The sequence below is a fragment of the Elephas maximus genome, chromosome 2, assembly GCF_024166365.1.
Source record: "Elephas maximus indicus isolate mEleMax1 chromosome 2, mEleMax1 primary haplotype, whole genome shotgun sequence".
Classification (NCBI taxonomy): domain Eukaryota; kingdom Metazoa; phylum Chordata; class Mammalia; order Proboscidea; family Elephantidae; genus Elephas; species Elephas maximus.
The window spans coordinates 81861278-81878741 of NC_064820.1; the positions used below are offsets into that span (position 1 = coordinate 81861278).

The window sequence follows — 17464 nt, forward strand, 5'->3', positions numbered from 1 at the left end:
GATATATGGATAGTGGTAAATATAGGTTTTAAATTTTGAGTTGAGGAAAGCAGACAAATCTGATCCTTCAGCGTTTTTTGGGGGGGGAGGCGGGTAGAGGCGCACAGAGAGGAGAGTGGAGCGTGGAGCCTGGTGGATGCAGCGAGAAGGATGCTCAGAGCCCGAATTCCGAGTCCAAGAAAGGACTCCACGTCACCAGCTAAATTTCCTCGAGGGGCCGGGGAGGCGCTGCCGCGAGCCTAGCAGCTAGGGGGGGCGCTAAACAGGCGCAAAGTCGGGGTTCCACGCCCCGGAAGGGGCGCTAGGACCCAGGCACGCGCCGGCCTCAGGACGTGTCTGGGGAGTGAAGGCGCAAAGCAGTTCAGGCTCGCGACCAGAGTCCCTCGGGGCGACCAGGTCCTTTACGAGGGCACCAGGCCCGGGGTGCCAGGTGCGCCAGCCGTGTGCCCTTTGCGCGGGGCTGCGGCGCTGGGTACGGGCACCGCCGGGGCAACGAACAGCTGCTCGCCGCAGGCATGGACCAGCTGCGCTGCCGGCCGAGTGCCCGCCAGGTGAGCCCCCAGCGCAGCGTCGGCACGTCCCGCGGGCACAGCGCCCGGCGCCGTCCGAAGGCGGCCCGCAGGGCACCAGTGCGCAGGAGCGCGTGGTTAAACCGGGCTGGGCGAGCAGGCAAGATCCCAGAGAGCTCCGGGAGAGCCGCGACCCCTGATCGCCTTTTGAGATCCTCCAACTTCAGGAGAGAGCCTTTTTCTTTCTTTCTTTTTTCACTATCCCCAATCCCCACCACACCCCTCGGCCTCTGCGTGTACCGGTGCCCGGATCTCTTCTTCCTATCCAGGCGGAAAGCACCTTGAGCGTGGTGTAAGCGTCCGGTTTATAATTTCCAGTTAATAACAATCGCCCACAAACAGCTGCGGTTCCCGCTTGGCTCTTCGCAGAGCTCGCCGCGTTTTCACTTGCATGCTGGATCTGTTTCCGTGTCGGGCCAGCTCGCCCGGCTCCTGTTGCGCCCGCGTTCCCACGCTCCCTGGGTCTGCTCCAGCCTCTGCGTTGCCGCGATGCCCCTGCTTTCCTCCTCCTCCTTCTGTGGCTGCGTAGCCGCCTCTTCTCCCTGAAAGCGAACCAATGCCAGTACCAGCCCGGGGTGTCAAGACGCAGGAGGCCAGGGTGTCCTCGCTTCAGCGCCAGGGAGTCCGCGATCGAGGGGACCCGCCTTCACCTCCACGCTCAGCTCCTGGGGCAGCGCTTGGTGGGCAAACAGAGCATAAGGATTAAACCACTCGCCTGGTCCCCAGTAGGAAGGAATGTGTAAGGGGGCAGGGAGGCAGGAGAGCTTGGGGGAGATGGAACACAGGTACAAAGAAGGGTCTTAAACCGTGGGTCGTAGGAAAGTGCGGGTAAGAATGGTCTGCGTGCAAGGAGGGACTCCTGATTCAAAGGAGGAGCGGTGCAGGTGCCACTCTTGAATTTGTATACGCTGAGGCTTGCACGTTCAAAAGCGCTTGGCTAGGGATCTTGGATCTTGAATCTTTAGCAGACTCCTTTGTACACTCGAACATAGCTGTGCCCACCCATTTTGCTTCCGGCTCAGTCTGTCACTAGTTTACCGACTCCAGGTTGGCAGCCTGTTGCGGGGGGGGGTGGGAGGAGCCTTAACGGGCTGACTGCAAGTAGCTAGGACTGCAGGACCACCGGAGTTGAGTGAGCTTTGCAGGACGCCAGGTCAGGGCACTGGGGGGCGTGCCTGCTCTGACAGTAACAGACGCTTCTGTCAGCACTGAAGTTAAACATAAGTTGGCAGAGCTAACCTAGAAGAGAAACTTCCTCCAAACTGTGTGTTGGGAGACAATCAACAAAAACATTTACACAAGGCCAGGGATAAGGTGCTGGGCAGAGGACCCACCCTCTAGGATTTTATAACAGCCGACTCGAAATGCCTGTTCTTCTAAGACTGCTCCTCTCACTGACCTTGAATGAGCTATTTTAACTTTGCAGAGGCAAGTTTTCCAAGAAGCAGAAAACAGAATGATAACTCACCAGCAGTGGAAAGAGGCCTCGATTGGGAAACTGTGAGCTGGATTCCAGCCCAGGCAGTACCACTGAGGAGCTATGTAACTTCGGGCAAGTCACACAACCTGTTTGAGTCTCGGGCCCCACATCTCAAAACCAAACCCATTGCTGTCCAGTCGAATTCTGACTCATAGCGAACCTGTAGGACAGCATAGAAATGCCTGTTAGGGTTTCCAAGGCTGTAATCTCTATGGAAGCAGACTGCCGTGTCTTTCTCCCATGGAGCAGCTGGAGCAGCTGGTTCGAAACGCATACCTTTTGGTTAGCAGCTGAGTGCTTAACCACTGCAGCACCAGGGCTCATTACATCTCAGAAAGGAGTCTTTAATTCAGGAGTCCTTTCTGGCAGAATTTGCCAAGCTTAGACACCCTTAGGGTCCCTGGGGAGTGCAAGTGATTTGCTATATTAGCCCTAACTTAAAGGTTGGCAGCTCATACCTACCCAGTGGCTGCATGGAAGAAGGGCCCAGCGAACTGCTTCCCTAAATATTACAGTGAAGAAAACCTAGGCAGTAGTTCTACTCTGTAACACATAGTGTCACCATGAGTCGAAATCTGCTAGACGGCAATGGGCTTAATGAGTTTTAGACAGTCTTTGACATGTTCACTAGATCTTTGCAAGATTACTACAGATGGTACTTCATTCCACAGTGCATCTCTTGACTGAAGAGGTCTGGACCAGAACTGTGGGTGAATTGAATTTCAATTTCAATCTGTTTATAGACCCACACTAATCTTTCAGGCTTAAGGTCTGTGGAGCTGGGCTAATTAGCGTGGCTGGTTTAGTTAATACTTAAAGTGTACCAGGAAGGACTTCAAAGAGAAAGTCCTGTTTAAGTTGGGAGCATGATTAGGTAATTCTGGAAGGAAAAGCTTCTTTCTGTACATTTGAAAAAAACGTTCTTTGTCATAACCACCCTGTTACAGACACGAGTAGAGGAGAAGCCCCAAATTGACTCGTAATGAGGAGAGGGCTGAGCATATCTCATGGAGGCCCTTTAGGTTACACCTGATAAACGTATTTACCTGGGAGTGACTCAGTTAATATTAACTTCTCAGAAAAGCAGTTTATCAGTTTGGTAATGAAATAATGAAATTGTCTTTAGAAGCTACCTTAAATGTTCTGTTTAAAATGTAACACTGCTTTTTTATTTAGTTTCAGGAAGGAAAATAAGCTACATGATTTATTATGTTTCCTTACTGGATACTTTTTTTTTTTAAGGTAATTTTAAGTGATACAAAAATAAATACAACACAAACCACAAGAAACCTTGTGTTTCTAAGATTGATACCATCATCATTACCATAATGGTCAATATATATTAAGCACTTACCATGTGCCAACCATTGTGCTAAGCACTATACGTACCTAATCTCATGTAATCCTATCGAAACCTTCTGAACGTGCTAATTATTTCTTTCAGTTTTACACATGAGGGAACTGAAGCTTCTTGCCTTAGATCACATAGCTAGTAGGAGGAGGTCGTTGGGCCAGTTAGCTGAGTTTATTTACAGTGATCCAAGCAATAAGCCAGAGGGAGGAGGAAGGGAAGGCAAAAAGAGCCTACTAAGTGTAAGGCACTTTATAAACTCCAGTGCATAAAGATCATTAAATATTCTATGAGTGTAATTTTTTGTATCTACACTATCTTGCTTAAGGAGGCTTGGTAACACAAATGGTTAAATGCTAGGCTGCTAACCCGAAAGGTTGGTGGTTCAAGCCCACCCAATGGCTTCTCAGCTTCTCAGGAGAGAGACCTGGTGATGTGCTTCCGTAAAGATTACAGCCAAGAAAACTCAATGGGGCAGTTCTACACTGTCACGTGGGGTCACTATGAGTCAGAATCAACTTGACAGCACCAAATCACAACATCCACCACACTATCTTGCTTAGTGTATAATTTTATACGACTTGGGTATCTTTCCATGTCAGCAAAGAGATCGATGTCTTTCTTTTCAGCTGTGTAGATTTGATTGCAGGTGGATGAACCATAATTTAACCAATTCCCTGTAGGTGAGCATTTGGATTATTTCTAAATTTTCACAATCACATATGGTACTAATACAGTGGATCTTATTTATATATTTCTGATAATTCTGATGAATCAATTCCTAGAGGTGAAATTGCTGTGTCAAAGAGTGTGGTTACTATTTGTGATGGTTAAGGTTGTGTGCCAACTTGGCTGGGCCACGATCCTCTGTGGTTTGGCAGTTATGATGTAGCTTGGCAGCTTTTTAATGATGTGATCACCTCCATGAGATCTGATATAATGTAATCACCTCCATGATGAGACCTGTTGTGAGCAGCCAATCAGTTGAAGGGTGTTCCTTGGGTGTGTGGCCTACATCCCATATAGGTAGGTAGACTTTTTGGCAAGGCTCGCTGGCTTTTGCTCACTCTGGATCCTACAGTTGGCTCCTGTTCATCAGACCTTAGGTTCTTGGGACTTGAGCTAGCAGCTTACCTGCTGTCTTACCTGCCGATCTTGGGATTTGTTGGCCTCCACAGCCTATGAGCCAGAGGCCACGAGCACAGCACTGGTAACTATGTAAGTCAGGAGAACCTTGTAACCTGACCCACAGACCAGAAACTTTCCAGCCTCTACCACCCTGTGAGCCATTTCCTTTATACAAATCTCTCTCTATATATTTATAGGCTGCACTGATTTTGCTTCTCTAGAGAACCAACCCAGCCTAAGATACTATTTGACATGTACTTTTTAATTTGATATCAACCTTTTTTTCTTTTTTTTTTTAAGTTGCCCTCCCAAAAAGAAATACAATTTCTGATTTTGGGTCTAGTTCTTCCTCTGATTTTTTTTGACCTTTGGTGAGTCATTTCATCTAAATAGGTCTCAGGTGTATCATCTGTAGATAAGGGATACTAGGAGTTGTTGGTTGCTAAGGTCTTTACCAACTATAAGATTCAGCAACAGTGTGAAATTAGAGATCTAACAAATAAAAATTTCAATATTTCACCATTTTTTACCTACAAAAATGGCAGCTTAATATGGTTTTACCTAATAACACATGAACTCCTGAAATGTGACATCTGCTTTTGGTCTCCTGGACTTTCTGAGGCAGATTAGTATGTGAGATGGGGCTAGCCTATGCTGCAATCACAAACTAACTCTGAAGCCTTAGTGACTCAAAAAACAGAAGTGTATTTCTCACCCACATGATATGTTCAAAGCAGGTAAGCAGGGTCCCCTGCTCCACATAGTCACTCAGGAGCCAGGCTAAAGAAACTCTGTCATCTGGTAACTAACTGCACTCTTCAGCACATGTAGTATCCATGGTCCCATGGTAGGGGAGGAGAGAGACAATGAAGAGTTAACACTTGCTCTTATGTACCTCCACCCAGTAATGTAATATATTTCTTTTACTAACAGCCCGTTGGTCAGAAATAGTCACATGGACCTCACCTCAATACATGGAAACTGGGAAATGTTATCTTCTTGTATGTCCAAAGAGAGGAAATAACCAAAAAACCAAACCCATTGCCATTGAGTCGATTCTGACTCATAGTGACCCTATAGGACAGAGTAGAACTGCCCCACAGTGTTTTCAAGGAGCGCCTAGGTGGATTCGCAATGCCAGCCTTTTGGTTAGCAGCCATAGCACTTAACCACTATGCCACCAGGGTTTCCAAAAAGAGGAAATTGTATGGTAAATACATAGCATTGTTGCTGTCAGATGGCACACAATGAGGTACAGGCATTCTGCTTTTATTTTAGAAGGCTGGTATGTTTCTGAAGCCACATTATGGAGTCATCTGTCCACCTCCTCTCCCCACATTGACTAACGAAAGTGTTATTTTCTGAATTTCCAGGGTTGTCATTTAAAGGAGCCCAATGTCACTACTTATATCGATAATGTTTTACTAAAGGCATTGAATCTAATGTGAGACAGAGTGGTTGGATGTGAGAGATGGTGAGCATGGTAGTTAAAAGCAAAACCCTGAAGAGGTCTGCCTGAGTTCTAATCCCAGCTCTACCACTCACCAACAATGTTTTCTAATTTTACAAAATGTGTATAGTAATACTTAACCTCAGAGGTTATTGTGTTAATTAAATGAGGCGGTGTATGTAAAGTGCTGAACCCATATTAAAAATGAAACAAAACCAGTTACTGTCGAGTCAGTTCTGACTCATAGTGACCCCATGTGTTTCAGAGTAGAACTGTACTCCGTAGGGTTTCCATAGGGTTTTCAATGGCTGTGATCTTTCAGAAGTAGATCACCAGGCATTTCTTCTGAGGTGCCTCTGGGTGGATTTGAACTGTCAACTTTTGGGTTAGTGGCTGAACATTTAACCATTTGTGCCACCTAGGGACTCCTGGCCTATATTAAAACTCAAAAACTAAACCACTGCCATTGAGTTGATTCCGACTCATAGAGCCCGTATTAGGGGATCCAAAGTGATGACTATTATTGTTCACAGTTTCAGAAGCTCATAGAACCTTCCAGTCCCAATGCACTGCCTCCCAGACCAAGCCAGGGGTTATAAACAACACAGGATCTCTGCAGTGTTAGCTCACTGGAACTTCCAGGGCACATCTGGGAGGCAAGTATTCCTTGTTGTTGTTGTGTGCTGTGGAGCCTATTCCAACTCATAACCCATTGCCATTGAGTTGATTCCAACTCATAGTGATTCTGTAGGATATAGTAGAGCTGCCCCATAGGCATCCAAGTCTATAATCTTATGGAAGCAGACTGCCACACCTTTCTCCTGAGGAGAAGCTGGTGGGTTTGAACCACTGACCTTTCGGTTGGCAGGCGAGCACTTAACCACTGTACCACCTGATTATATGATGGAGTAGAACTGCTCCTTAGGACTTCCTAGGCTATAATCTTTACAGGAGGAGCCCTGGTAGCACGATGATTAAGAATGAGCTTGGCTGCTAATTGAAAGGTTGGCAGTTCAAACCCACCAGTGGCTCCATGGGAGAAAAGACCTGGCGATCTGCTCCTATAAAGATTACAGCCTAGAGTTCAACACCCATTCATGATAAAAACTCTAAGCAAAATAGGAATAGAAAGAAAATTCCTCAACATAATCAAAGGCATTTATACAAAGCCAATGGCCAACATCACCCTAAATGGAGAGAGCCTGAAAGCATTTCCACTGAGATCGGGAACCAGACAAGGATGCCCTTTATCACCACTCTTATTCAACATTGTGTTGGAGGTCCTAGCCAGAGCAATTAGGCTAGAAAAAGAAATAAAGGGCATCCAGATTGGCAAGGAAGAAGTAAAAGTATCTCTATTTCCAGATGACATGATCTTATACACAGAAAACTCTAAGGAATCCTCCAGAAAACTACTGAAACTAATAGAAGAGTTCAGCAGAGTATCGGGATACAAGATAAACATACAAAAATCAGTTGGATTCCTCTACACCAACAAAAAGAACATCAAAGAGAAAATCACCAAATCAATGCCATTTACAGTAGCCACCAAGAAGATAAAATACTTAGGAATAAATCTTACCAGAGATGTAAAAGACTTATACAAAGAAAACTACAGTACACTTCTGCAAGAAACCAAAAGAGACTTACATAAGTGGAAAAAGTACCTTGCTCACAGATAGGAAGTCTTAACATTATAAAAATGTGTAATCTACCAAAAGCGATCTATACATTTAATGCAATTCTGATCCAAATCCCAACGACATTCTTTAATGAGATGGAGAAACAAATCACCAACTTCATATGGAAGGGAAAGAGGCCCCAGATAAATAAGGCATTACTGAAAAAGCAGAACAAAGTGGAAGGCCTTACTTTACCTGATTTTAGAACCTATTATACTGCCACAGTAGTCAAAACAGCCTGGTACTGGTACAACAACAGATACATAGACCAATGGAACAGAATTGAAAATCCAGACATAAATCCATCCACATATGAGCAGCTGATATTTTACAAAGGCTCCAAAAGAGTTAAATGGGGAAAAGACAGTCTTTTTAACAAATGGTTCTGGAGTAACTGGATATCCATCTGCAAAAAAATGAAATAAGACCCATATCTCACTCAATGCACAAAAAAGAGCTCAAAATGGATCAGAGACCTAAATATAAAATCTAAAACGATAAAGATCATGGATGAAAAAATTGGGACAATGTTAGGAGCCCTAATACATGGCATAAACAGTATACAAAACATTATTAAGAATGTAGAAGAAAAACTAGATAACTGGGAGCACCTAAAAATCAAACACCTATGCTCATCCAAAGTCTTCACCAAAAGAGTAAAAAGACTACCTACAGACTGGGAAAAAGTTTTTAGCTATGACATTTCTGATCAGCGCCTGATCTCTAAAATCTACATGATACTGCAAAAACTCAACTACGAAAAGACAACCCAATTATAAAATGGGCAAAAGATATGAACAGACACCTTACTAAAGAAGACATTCAGGTAGCTGACAGATACGTGAGGAAATGTTTACGATCATTAGCCATTAGAGAAATGCAGATCAAAACTACAGTGAGACTTCATCTCACTCCAACAAGGCTGGAATTAATCCAAAAAACACAAAATAATAAATGTTGGAGAGGCTGTGGAGAGATTGGAACACATACACTGCTGGTGGGAATGTAAAATGGTACAACCCCTTTGGAAGTCAATTTGGTGCTTCCTTACAAAGCTAGAAATAGAACTACCATATGATCCAGCAATCCCACTCCTTGGCATATATCCTGGAGAAATAAGAGCCTTTACACGAAGAAATATATGCACACCCGTGTTCATTGCAGCGCTGTTTACAATAGGAAAAAGATGGAAGCAACCAAGGTGCCCATCAATGGATGAATGGATAAATAAATTATGGTATATTCACACAATGGAATACTACGCATCGATAAAGAACAGCGAAGAATCTGTGAAACATTTCATAACACAGAGGAACCTGGAAGGCATTATGCTGAGTGAAATTAGTTGCAAAAGGACAAATATTGTGTAAGTCCACTATTATGAGAACTTGAGAAATAGTTTAAACTGAGAAGAAAACTTTCTTTTGCGGTTACGAGAGGGGGGAGGGGGGAGGGTGGGAGAGGGGTATTCACTAATTAGATAGTCGATAAGAACAACTTTAGGTGAAGGGAAAGACAACACACAATACAGGGGAAGTCAGCACAACTGGACTAAACCTAAAGCAAAGAAGTTTGCTGAATAAACTGAATGCTTCGAAGGCCAGCGTATCAGGGACAGGGGTTTGGGGACCATGGTTTCAGGGGACATCTAAGTCAATTGGCATAATAAAATCTATTAAGAAAACATTCTGCATCCCACTTTGAAGAGTGGTGCCTGGGGTCTTAAATGCTAACAAGCAGCCATCTAAGATGCATCAATTGCTCTCAACCCTCCTGGATCAGAGGAGAATGAAGAACACCAAGGACACAAGGTAATTACGAGCCCAAGAGACAGAAAGGGCCACATGAACCAGAGACTACATCAGCCTGAGACCAGAAGAACTCGATGGTGCCCGGCTACAACCAATGACTGCCCTGACAGGGAACACAACAGAGAACCCCTGAGGGAGCAGGAGAGCAGTGGGATGCAGACCCCAAATTTTCAGAAAAAGACCAGACTTAATGGTCTGACTGAGACTAGAAGAACCCTGGTGGTCATGGCCCCCAGACGTTCTGTTGGCCTAGGACAGGAACCATTCCCAAAGCCAACTCTTCAGACATGGATTAGACTGCACAGTGGGTTGGAGAGGGATGCTGGTGAGGAATGAGCTTCTTGAATCAGGTGGACACTGGAGACTATGTTGGCATCTCCTGCCTGGAGGGTAGATGAGAGGGTGGAGGGGGCTAGAAGCTGGCAAAATGGACAGGAAAAGAGAGAGTGGAGGGAGAGAGCGGGCTGTCTCATTAGGGGGAGAGTAATTGGGAGTATGTAGCAAGGTGTATATAAGTTTTTGTGTGAGCGACTGACTTGATTTGTAAACTTTCATTTAAAGCATAATAAAAATTATAAAAATGAAATAAGGGGGAAAATTATTATTTACAGAATATATAACTGTCTTATTAAAATTTTAAGAAAATAAGTGCAAAACTCAACCGCCCCCCCCCCCCCAAAAAGATTACAGCCTAGGAAACCCTATGGGGCAGTTCTATTCTGTCCTATAGGGTTACTCTGAGTCAAAATAGGCTCGACAACACACAACAACAATCTTTAAGCGAGCAGATTGCCAGGCCTTTTCCCCTACAGAGCCACTGGTGGGTTCAACCATTAACTTTTTGGTTAGCAGCCAAGTGCTCAATCATTGCGCCACCAGGGCTCCTTATGTATTTCTTAATATAGTAATGGCATGACCGTTTTAAAATTCCAGTAGCTTACACACATTAAAGTCATACGCTCATGATTGGATTTTAGAGCTGAAAAGGAACACAGGAGACTATCCCCTTAAAACAAAACAAAACAAAACAAAACAAACCAGTTGCCATTGAGTCAATTCCGACTCATGGTGACCTTGTGTGTGCAGTGTAGAACTGCACTCCATAGGGTTTTCAAGGCTGTGACCTTTCAGAAGCAGATCACCAGGCCTTTCTTCAGAGGCACTTAAGTGTGGGTTCAAACTGCCAACCTTTCATTTAGTAGTTGAATGCTTAACCATTTGAGCCACCCAGGGACTCCTTCTTAAATAGCCCCTAAAATTATTATTCCTGTTACAGTTGAGGCAACTAATGTTGGCAGAATAAAATGATTTGTAAAGACAGCATTTCAGTTTTTCTGAGCTGTACCTGGTGGTTCAATGGTTAAATGTTCAGTTGCAAACCAAAAGGTGGGCATTTTGAACTCACCAGTGGCTCCACAGGAGAAAAGACCTGGCAATCTGCTCCCATAAAGATTATAGCCTAGGAAACCCTATAGGACAGTTCTACTCTGCCATACAGAGCCTCTGAGTTGGAATTGACTTGATGGCACACAACACCACCATCTCTTCCACCTCACCTCCATTTTAATGACACTGGAATCAGAGTGTGTCTTGCAGTCAATGGCATCTGAGAGTTAGGGGGTAACACAAGGCCTGGAACCTTTTCCCATTGGCCTAGGCCTGCCTGGGAAGATGACTGCAGACTTGTCTTCTCACAGTGCCTTTCCCTTGGAAACAGAGTTCAGGGTAATGTGGATTGCTCTATACCTGGAGAAGATTATCTGTCTTCATCACTGTGAAACTCTTGATCTGTAGGACCGCACCAGGACTGGAGAGCTTTGAGTTGTTCTGTGGCCTTGGGCCTACACAACTGAAGCAATATGAAAGACCAGTAGAAAACCAAGGCAGTGGCTTCTCTGTGTCAGGGTGAACCACACTACCTCACCCCCAGCAACTGTGTGTATCCCCCACGGGGGTGAGGAGAGGCCAAGACTGCAATTGTGGGTTGTTGCTGGGCCTTCCTATGTGACAGCAGATACTAGGCATACTGTATTTCCTGTCCTGTTTCCTATGATGTTGTTGCTATTGTTGGGTGCTGTCAAGTTGACTCCAACCTATAAGGACCCTATAGGACAGAGTAGAACTGCCCCACAGGGTTTCCTAGGCTGAAATCTTTAGGGGAACAGATTGCCGGGTCTTTTCTCCCAAGCAGCAGCTGGTGGATTCAAACAACCTTGGCCTTTTGATTAGCAGCTCAGTGCTTTAACCATTGCGCTACCATGGCTCCTGTTTCCTATGATAAAGCAAGGCTTTGAACCAGTTTGGTCCAGTTTGACCCTCTGTTGAGAATTTGAATTTCCACCCCAGATATGCGGAATCTGAATCTACAGTTTAACAAGATCTCGCAGGTGATTCTTATGTATCCCCCAAGTGATTCTTACATACACACAAGATTCTTACCTATACATAAGAATGACCTGGGGATCTTGTTAAAATGTAGATTCTAATTCATTATATCTGGGGTGGAAATGCAAATTCTCAGCAGGGGATTGAACTGGAACAAACCAGTTTGAAGTCCTGTTATAAAGTTAGCTAAATGCAGTGCCTAGATTAAAGCCTATTGTGCCTTATGAGTTTGATTACCAGTCTAAATCTGTGACCACTTACAAATTACTGTTAATCAGGCAGTGGTTGTGATATAGTTGTCATTGCTTGTACATGTGTGTACTCAGTTATGTTGTTGTTAGCTGCCACTGAGTTGGCTCCTGACTCATGGTCACCCCATGCACAATGCTGCCAGGTCCTGCATCATCCTCATGATCAGTTGCAGATCAGACGGTTGTGTTCTATAGGATTTTCACTGGCTGATTTACAGAAGATCACCAGGCCTTTCTTCCTAGTCTCTTATTCTAGAAGCTCCACTGAAACCTGTTCAGCCTCATAGCAACACACAAGACTCCACTGACGGTTGGTGATTGCGCGTGATGCGTGTTGACTGGTAATTGAACCCGGGTCGCCCACATGGAAGGCAAGAATTCTACCACTGAATCACCAACCATCATATCTTCAACATTTTAATTGAGGCAAGTCCCTTGTTCATACTACATGTGTTGAGTTTAGTTGTTGATTAAGATGACTTCAAAAAGGCTACACTGATTTGTCATTAAAACAGAAGGTTATTGTTTACAAGGAGAGTCAAAGAAACAGAGCAATAAATCTGATATTGATGGAGCAAATATTAGTCATTGGAAGAATTATGCAATTTCAGTTTTGTTTTGTTTGCTTTTTTTGGCAAGGTAACACCTAAGTGCGTTTAAGAAAGAAAAGACATCCTAGGTAAAGCTGGATTTAGGTTTTGTTATTGAGATATATGCAAAAGGATTACCAATCCATGTCCAGTAACTAAACTGACCAAAAAAAAACCCAAACCCAGTGCCTTCGAGTTGATTCTGACTCATAGTGACCCTATAGGACAGGTTAGAACTGCCCCATAGAGTTTCCAAGGAGCACCTGGCAGATTCAAACTGCTGACCCTTTGGTTAGCAGCTGTAGCATTTAACCACTACACCACCAGGGTTTCCAACTAAACTGAAAAAAAAAAAAAAAAAACTGAAGGCAGGAGAAGTTGCCTGATCTCTGAGTATAGATTAAAAAACTTCGAAGTAGTGAGAGGCTAGTGGACCAATTCTTATATCAGGTAAGGACTGTCTTTAGGGCATTATACCATAGTTTAATGGGCAGCATTTTTTCATTCTCAGTGGTACATAAGGCGGTGGTGCTTCATACAACCAGTGGTGTGTTAGATTTGATGAAATGTGGCAAAAATGGCAAAGAGAACACTGGAACACAGGTCCCCCCTGTTTCAAGCAGCCCATCTTCCCCTGCTTATACCAAGGTTCACATGCCCTAACCCTGGTGTTGTCTGACCTCAGCTTTCAGATTGGTAACTGTTATAGATTGAACTGTGTCCCTCAAAAAGTTAAGTTCTAGCCTCCATACCTGTGAATGTGACCTCATTTGGAAATAGGGTCTTTGAAGATGTTATCCGTTAACATGAGATCATACTGGAGTGGTGTGGATCCTAATCCAATCTGAATGGTGTCTTTATAAAGGAGAATAAAAGACACAGAGATACACAGAGGGAAGAATGCCAAGGAATGCCTAGGGCTACTGGAAGCTGGGAGAGACAAGAAAGGATCTTCCTCTAGAGCCTTCAAAGAGAGCATGGCTTTACTGACACCCTGAATGTAGACTTTTAGCCTCCGGAACTGAGGCTATACATTTCTGTTCTTATAAGCCACCCAGTTTGTGGTACTTTGTTATGACAGGCCTAGGAAACTGATACAGTGACATGGGTAACTTACATCGCCCCAAGAAGCAATGCCTCCTTGGGAGTGAGGTTCATTGGTTACAAAATTTAAGGAGGCACCAAAGTGCAGGGTCAGCGTCTGAGAGTGAGTACCTCCTTAAATTTTCACCCTAGATGCCTTGCTTGCTTACCTTAGTCACAGTCTTTGTTTTGATCTTTTAAAGAGTTTTCCAACTTTCCCCTAGAAAATTAAGAAGATTAAACTGAGGTATAAAATGGGTGAAAAAAGCAACAATCTAACACACATGGCCATCCCATGGGTATCGGAGAAGAATTTTATGCTGTAAAATTTTCCAGGCTATCGCCTTTTGGAAGCAATTTTTCAGGGTTTTCTTCTGAGGCACCTCTGGGTAGGTTTGAACCTCCAATCATTAGGTTTTCAACTCAATGGCAGCTCTCTCTCTCTCTCTCTGTGTATGCGTGTGTGTGTGTGTATGTGTATATATATATATAAATATATATATGTAAACACGCAGGGTAGGCCAAACCCTTCCATTGTAAATCTGCCTGCTCCTGAGTGAGATGTCTGGAGAGCATTACTAAGGAAATGATTGGGGCATTACTAAGAAAGTAAGTGACCTGGTAGTTATTTTTAAAAAGAAAATTCAAAACAATTGTATTAGGGTTTACCAGAGAAACAGAACCAATAGGACATATATACGCAGACAGAGAGAGACAGATAGATAGACAGACGCCTTGGGTAGTACAAATGGTTAAGCCCTCAGCTACTAACTAAAAGGTTGGAGGTTCCAGAGGTACCTTGTAAGAAAGGCCTGAAGATCTACTTCTGAAAACTCAGTCATTAAAAACTATGGAGCGCAAGTCTACTCTGAGTTCTTGGGGTTGCCATAAGTTGGAAATGACTCCATGGCAGCTGGTACGCACACACATGCATATGTACGTATAGAGAGACAGCAGGAGAGACTGAGATTTATTTTAAGTAATTGGCCCATGCAGTTGTGGAAGCTGGAAAGTCCCAAACCCATAAGTGGCAGGCTGGAAACTCTAGCAGGATATCTATGCTACAGTCTAGATGCAAAATCCCTTCTCCTCTTAGAAATTTTTGCTCTTAAGGCCTTCAACTGGATGCATGTGGCCCACTTACATTATCGAGGGAAATCTTTACTTAGTAGAGTCAAGTGAGTGTAAATGTTAGTCACATCTAAACACATCCTCAAAGCAACATCTAGACAAGCGTTTGACCCAACAACGGAGCACCGTAGCCTAGCCAAGCTGACGGTAAAATTAGTCATCACAACCATCTTTGTGGAGTGGGATAGAATATGCAAATGAAAGTTAACTTCCTCAGGGAGCTTTCATCAAATCTCTTCTGTTTTGAAAACTGCAGAAAAGACCCTCTTAGTAACCTAAGAGCATTTTAGAATGTTGAGAAGCCCTAGATCCTGTCCTGGCTGGTGAAGGAATAATATTAGGAAGACTGAGATAAGTAATATTGATAAAGAATTTATTTACAGTGAGCATCTTTGCTTGAAAAGCATCATTTTACAAAACTCGTTTTCACGTCCTATAGAGGAAAAACATAGTTTTGTTCCAGAATAGCATTTGCAGAGAGACAGCGGCCACGGAAGTGTTTTCACCATCTGTCTTTTATTGAGCAGGTTTTCCCGTTTATGGAAGGGCATTTCGGATGTTTTAATATGGCATGCGCAGGGAATTCTCAACGTGCTGTCACTCTTGTGGGAATAACTTCTGTTGGAAGGTCACTGCTCATCCACTGATCTCTGCAACAGCATAAAGATCCCGTGGCTGCAGTGATTGCACAAGATGAAAATAAGCAGAAACAGAGAAGATAGCAGAGGGAAGGCTGCTTGAAGGAAGGACAAGGCAGGGTGCCCCAACCCTTTTTGCATCATAGCACGTGGAAGACAGTGGTGATATTGTCTGGGACACTAGAGTCAGTGGACGAGGCTCATAAGTCTGCATGGGTGGCCTGAGGGCTGAATCAATCAGTGTCTTGTCACTTCTGAACCAGCTCAGTCAGGATATTGGGGAGGAAGTGCTGGCATAAAGTAGCTCTCAGGAGGAGCAAGGGAGAGGAAAGAGCCCAGGGACCACTGCATTGCCTGCCCCTGCCTGCCTTAAGCACCCAGATGGCCTTTTGCCTTGACCCATGTGTAACCTGTTCCTTCTCCAAGCCCTTCCTTTAGGGTTACTTGCTCAGCCTGCAGGGATCGTCTCTGTCTCTGTGCATGTGTGAGATCAGTGGGAGCAACAGAGGAGGGTGAAGGGAGCAAAGGATAGTAACCTGCCCCCTCTAGATTCTTATCTATGCAAGAAGTTTTCCATTATTCATGCAACAAGTAATTGCTGAGCATCTAACATGTGTCAGATAGACACAGCTCTTCCCTTCTTGGAGCTTATCTTCTAGAGCGGTAGAAAGGCAGGAATAAAAGAGAGAGGAGGGGAGGAGGGCAGGAGGAAAAAGAGGGGAAGAAGAAAGGAAGGAAGGAAGAAAGGGAGGGAGGGAGGGAAGGACAGAAGAAGGAAGGAAGAAAGGGAGGGAGGGAGAGAGGGAGGGAAGGACAGAGGAAGGAAGGAGGGAGGGAAGGAGGGAGGGAGGGAGGGAGGGAGGAAGGGAGGAAGGGAGGAAGGGAGGAAGGGAGGAAGGGAGGAAGGGAGGAAGGGAGGAAGGGAGGAAGGGAGGAAGGGAGGAAGGGAGGAAGGAAGGAAGGAAGGAAGGAAGGAAGGAAGGAAGGAAGGAAGGAAGGAAGGAAGGAAGGAAGGAAGGAAGGAAGGAAGGAAGGAAGGAAGGAAGGAAGGAAGGAAAGGTGTCAGATTGTCCTACATTCTAGGGAGAAAGATAAAGCAGAAAAGGGTGATAAGGACTCCCAGGGATGGGGTGGAGAATGTTATTATATTAAACAGGATGGTCAGAGAAGGCCTCCCTGCTAAAGTGACATTTAAACGGAGGCTTGAAGGAAATGCGAAATTAGTCATGTGGATATTTGGGGAAGACCATCCCAAGCAGGAGGAAGAGCAGGCCCAAAGGCCCTGAATGGGAATATACCTGTGTGTTTAAGGTACAGCAAGGAGGCCAATGTGACAGGACAGAGTAGGCAAGGAAAAGGTAGTAGGAGCTGAAGTCAGAGAGGCCTTGGAGGACATTGTAATCTACTGTAAAGACTCTGAACCAGATAGGGAACCCTTGGGGGGTTTCCAGCAGAGTAGTGATGGGGTCTATCTGGCTTAAGTTGTACCAGGACTACTCTGGCTGCCATTATTGAGAAGAGCCTGAGGCGAGCTAGGCTGAAGATGGGAGACCTACTAGGAGGCTATTGCAATAATCTAAGCAAGAGATGATGGTGGCTTAGACCAGGATGGTAGCAGTGAAGCTGGTGAAAACAGTCAGATTCTGAATATTTTTTGTGAAGCCAACAGAATTTACAGACAGATGGGACACAGGTGAGAGAAAGGCTTTAGGGTGGTGCTAGAATATTTGCAAGGTTCCTTCCAGCACTGACATAAATTTGTGTCATCAGTCGATTGGTCATGATTGCCACCTGGTCCCTGTCCTTTGCCCGTTTACTCTTGAATTCTTCTCCATGAGTTGTCGGATGAACTGGGTGGATTTAGGGGTGACCTGAGTCTGGCTTGGTACTTGAATCCTACTGTACCTTTTCGTCT

The 17464-nt window shown here is 44.6% G+C and overlaps 1 protein-coding gene across 5 annotated transcripts in view; it reads left to right on the forward strand.

Annotated features, from left to right (window-relative positions):
* The first annotated feature begins 228 nt into the window (after positions 1-228).
* PDE8B (phosphodiesterase 8B) overlaps positions 229-17464 on the forward strand; it is a 310368-nt gene continuing 293132 nt past the window's right edge. For 3 of the 5 annotated variants that reach the window (XM_049866266.1, XM_049866271.1, XM_049866276.1), the window contains exon 1: positions 229-551. In XM_049866266.1, coding sequence (XP_049722223.1) covers positions 516-551 — 36 coding nt within the window. In that variant the 5' untranslated portion in view covers positions 229-515. The remainder of the gene's footprint in view (positions 552-17464) is intronic. The other 2 variants (XM_049866306.1, XM_049866314.1) reach the window with 1 other exon arrangement.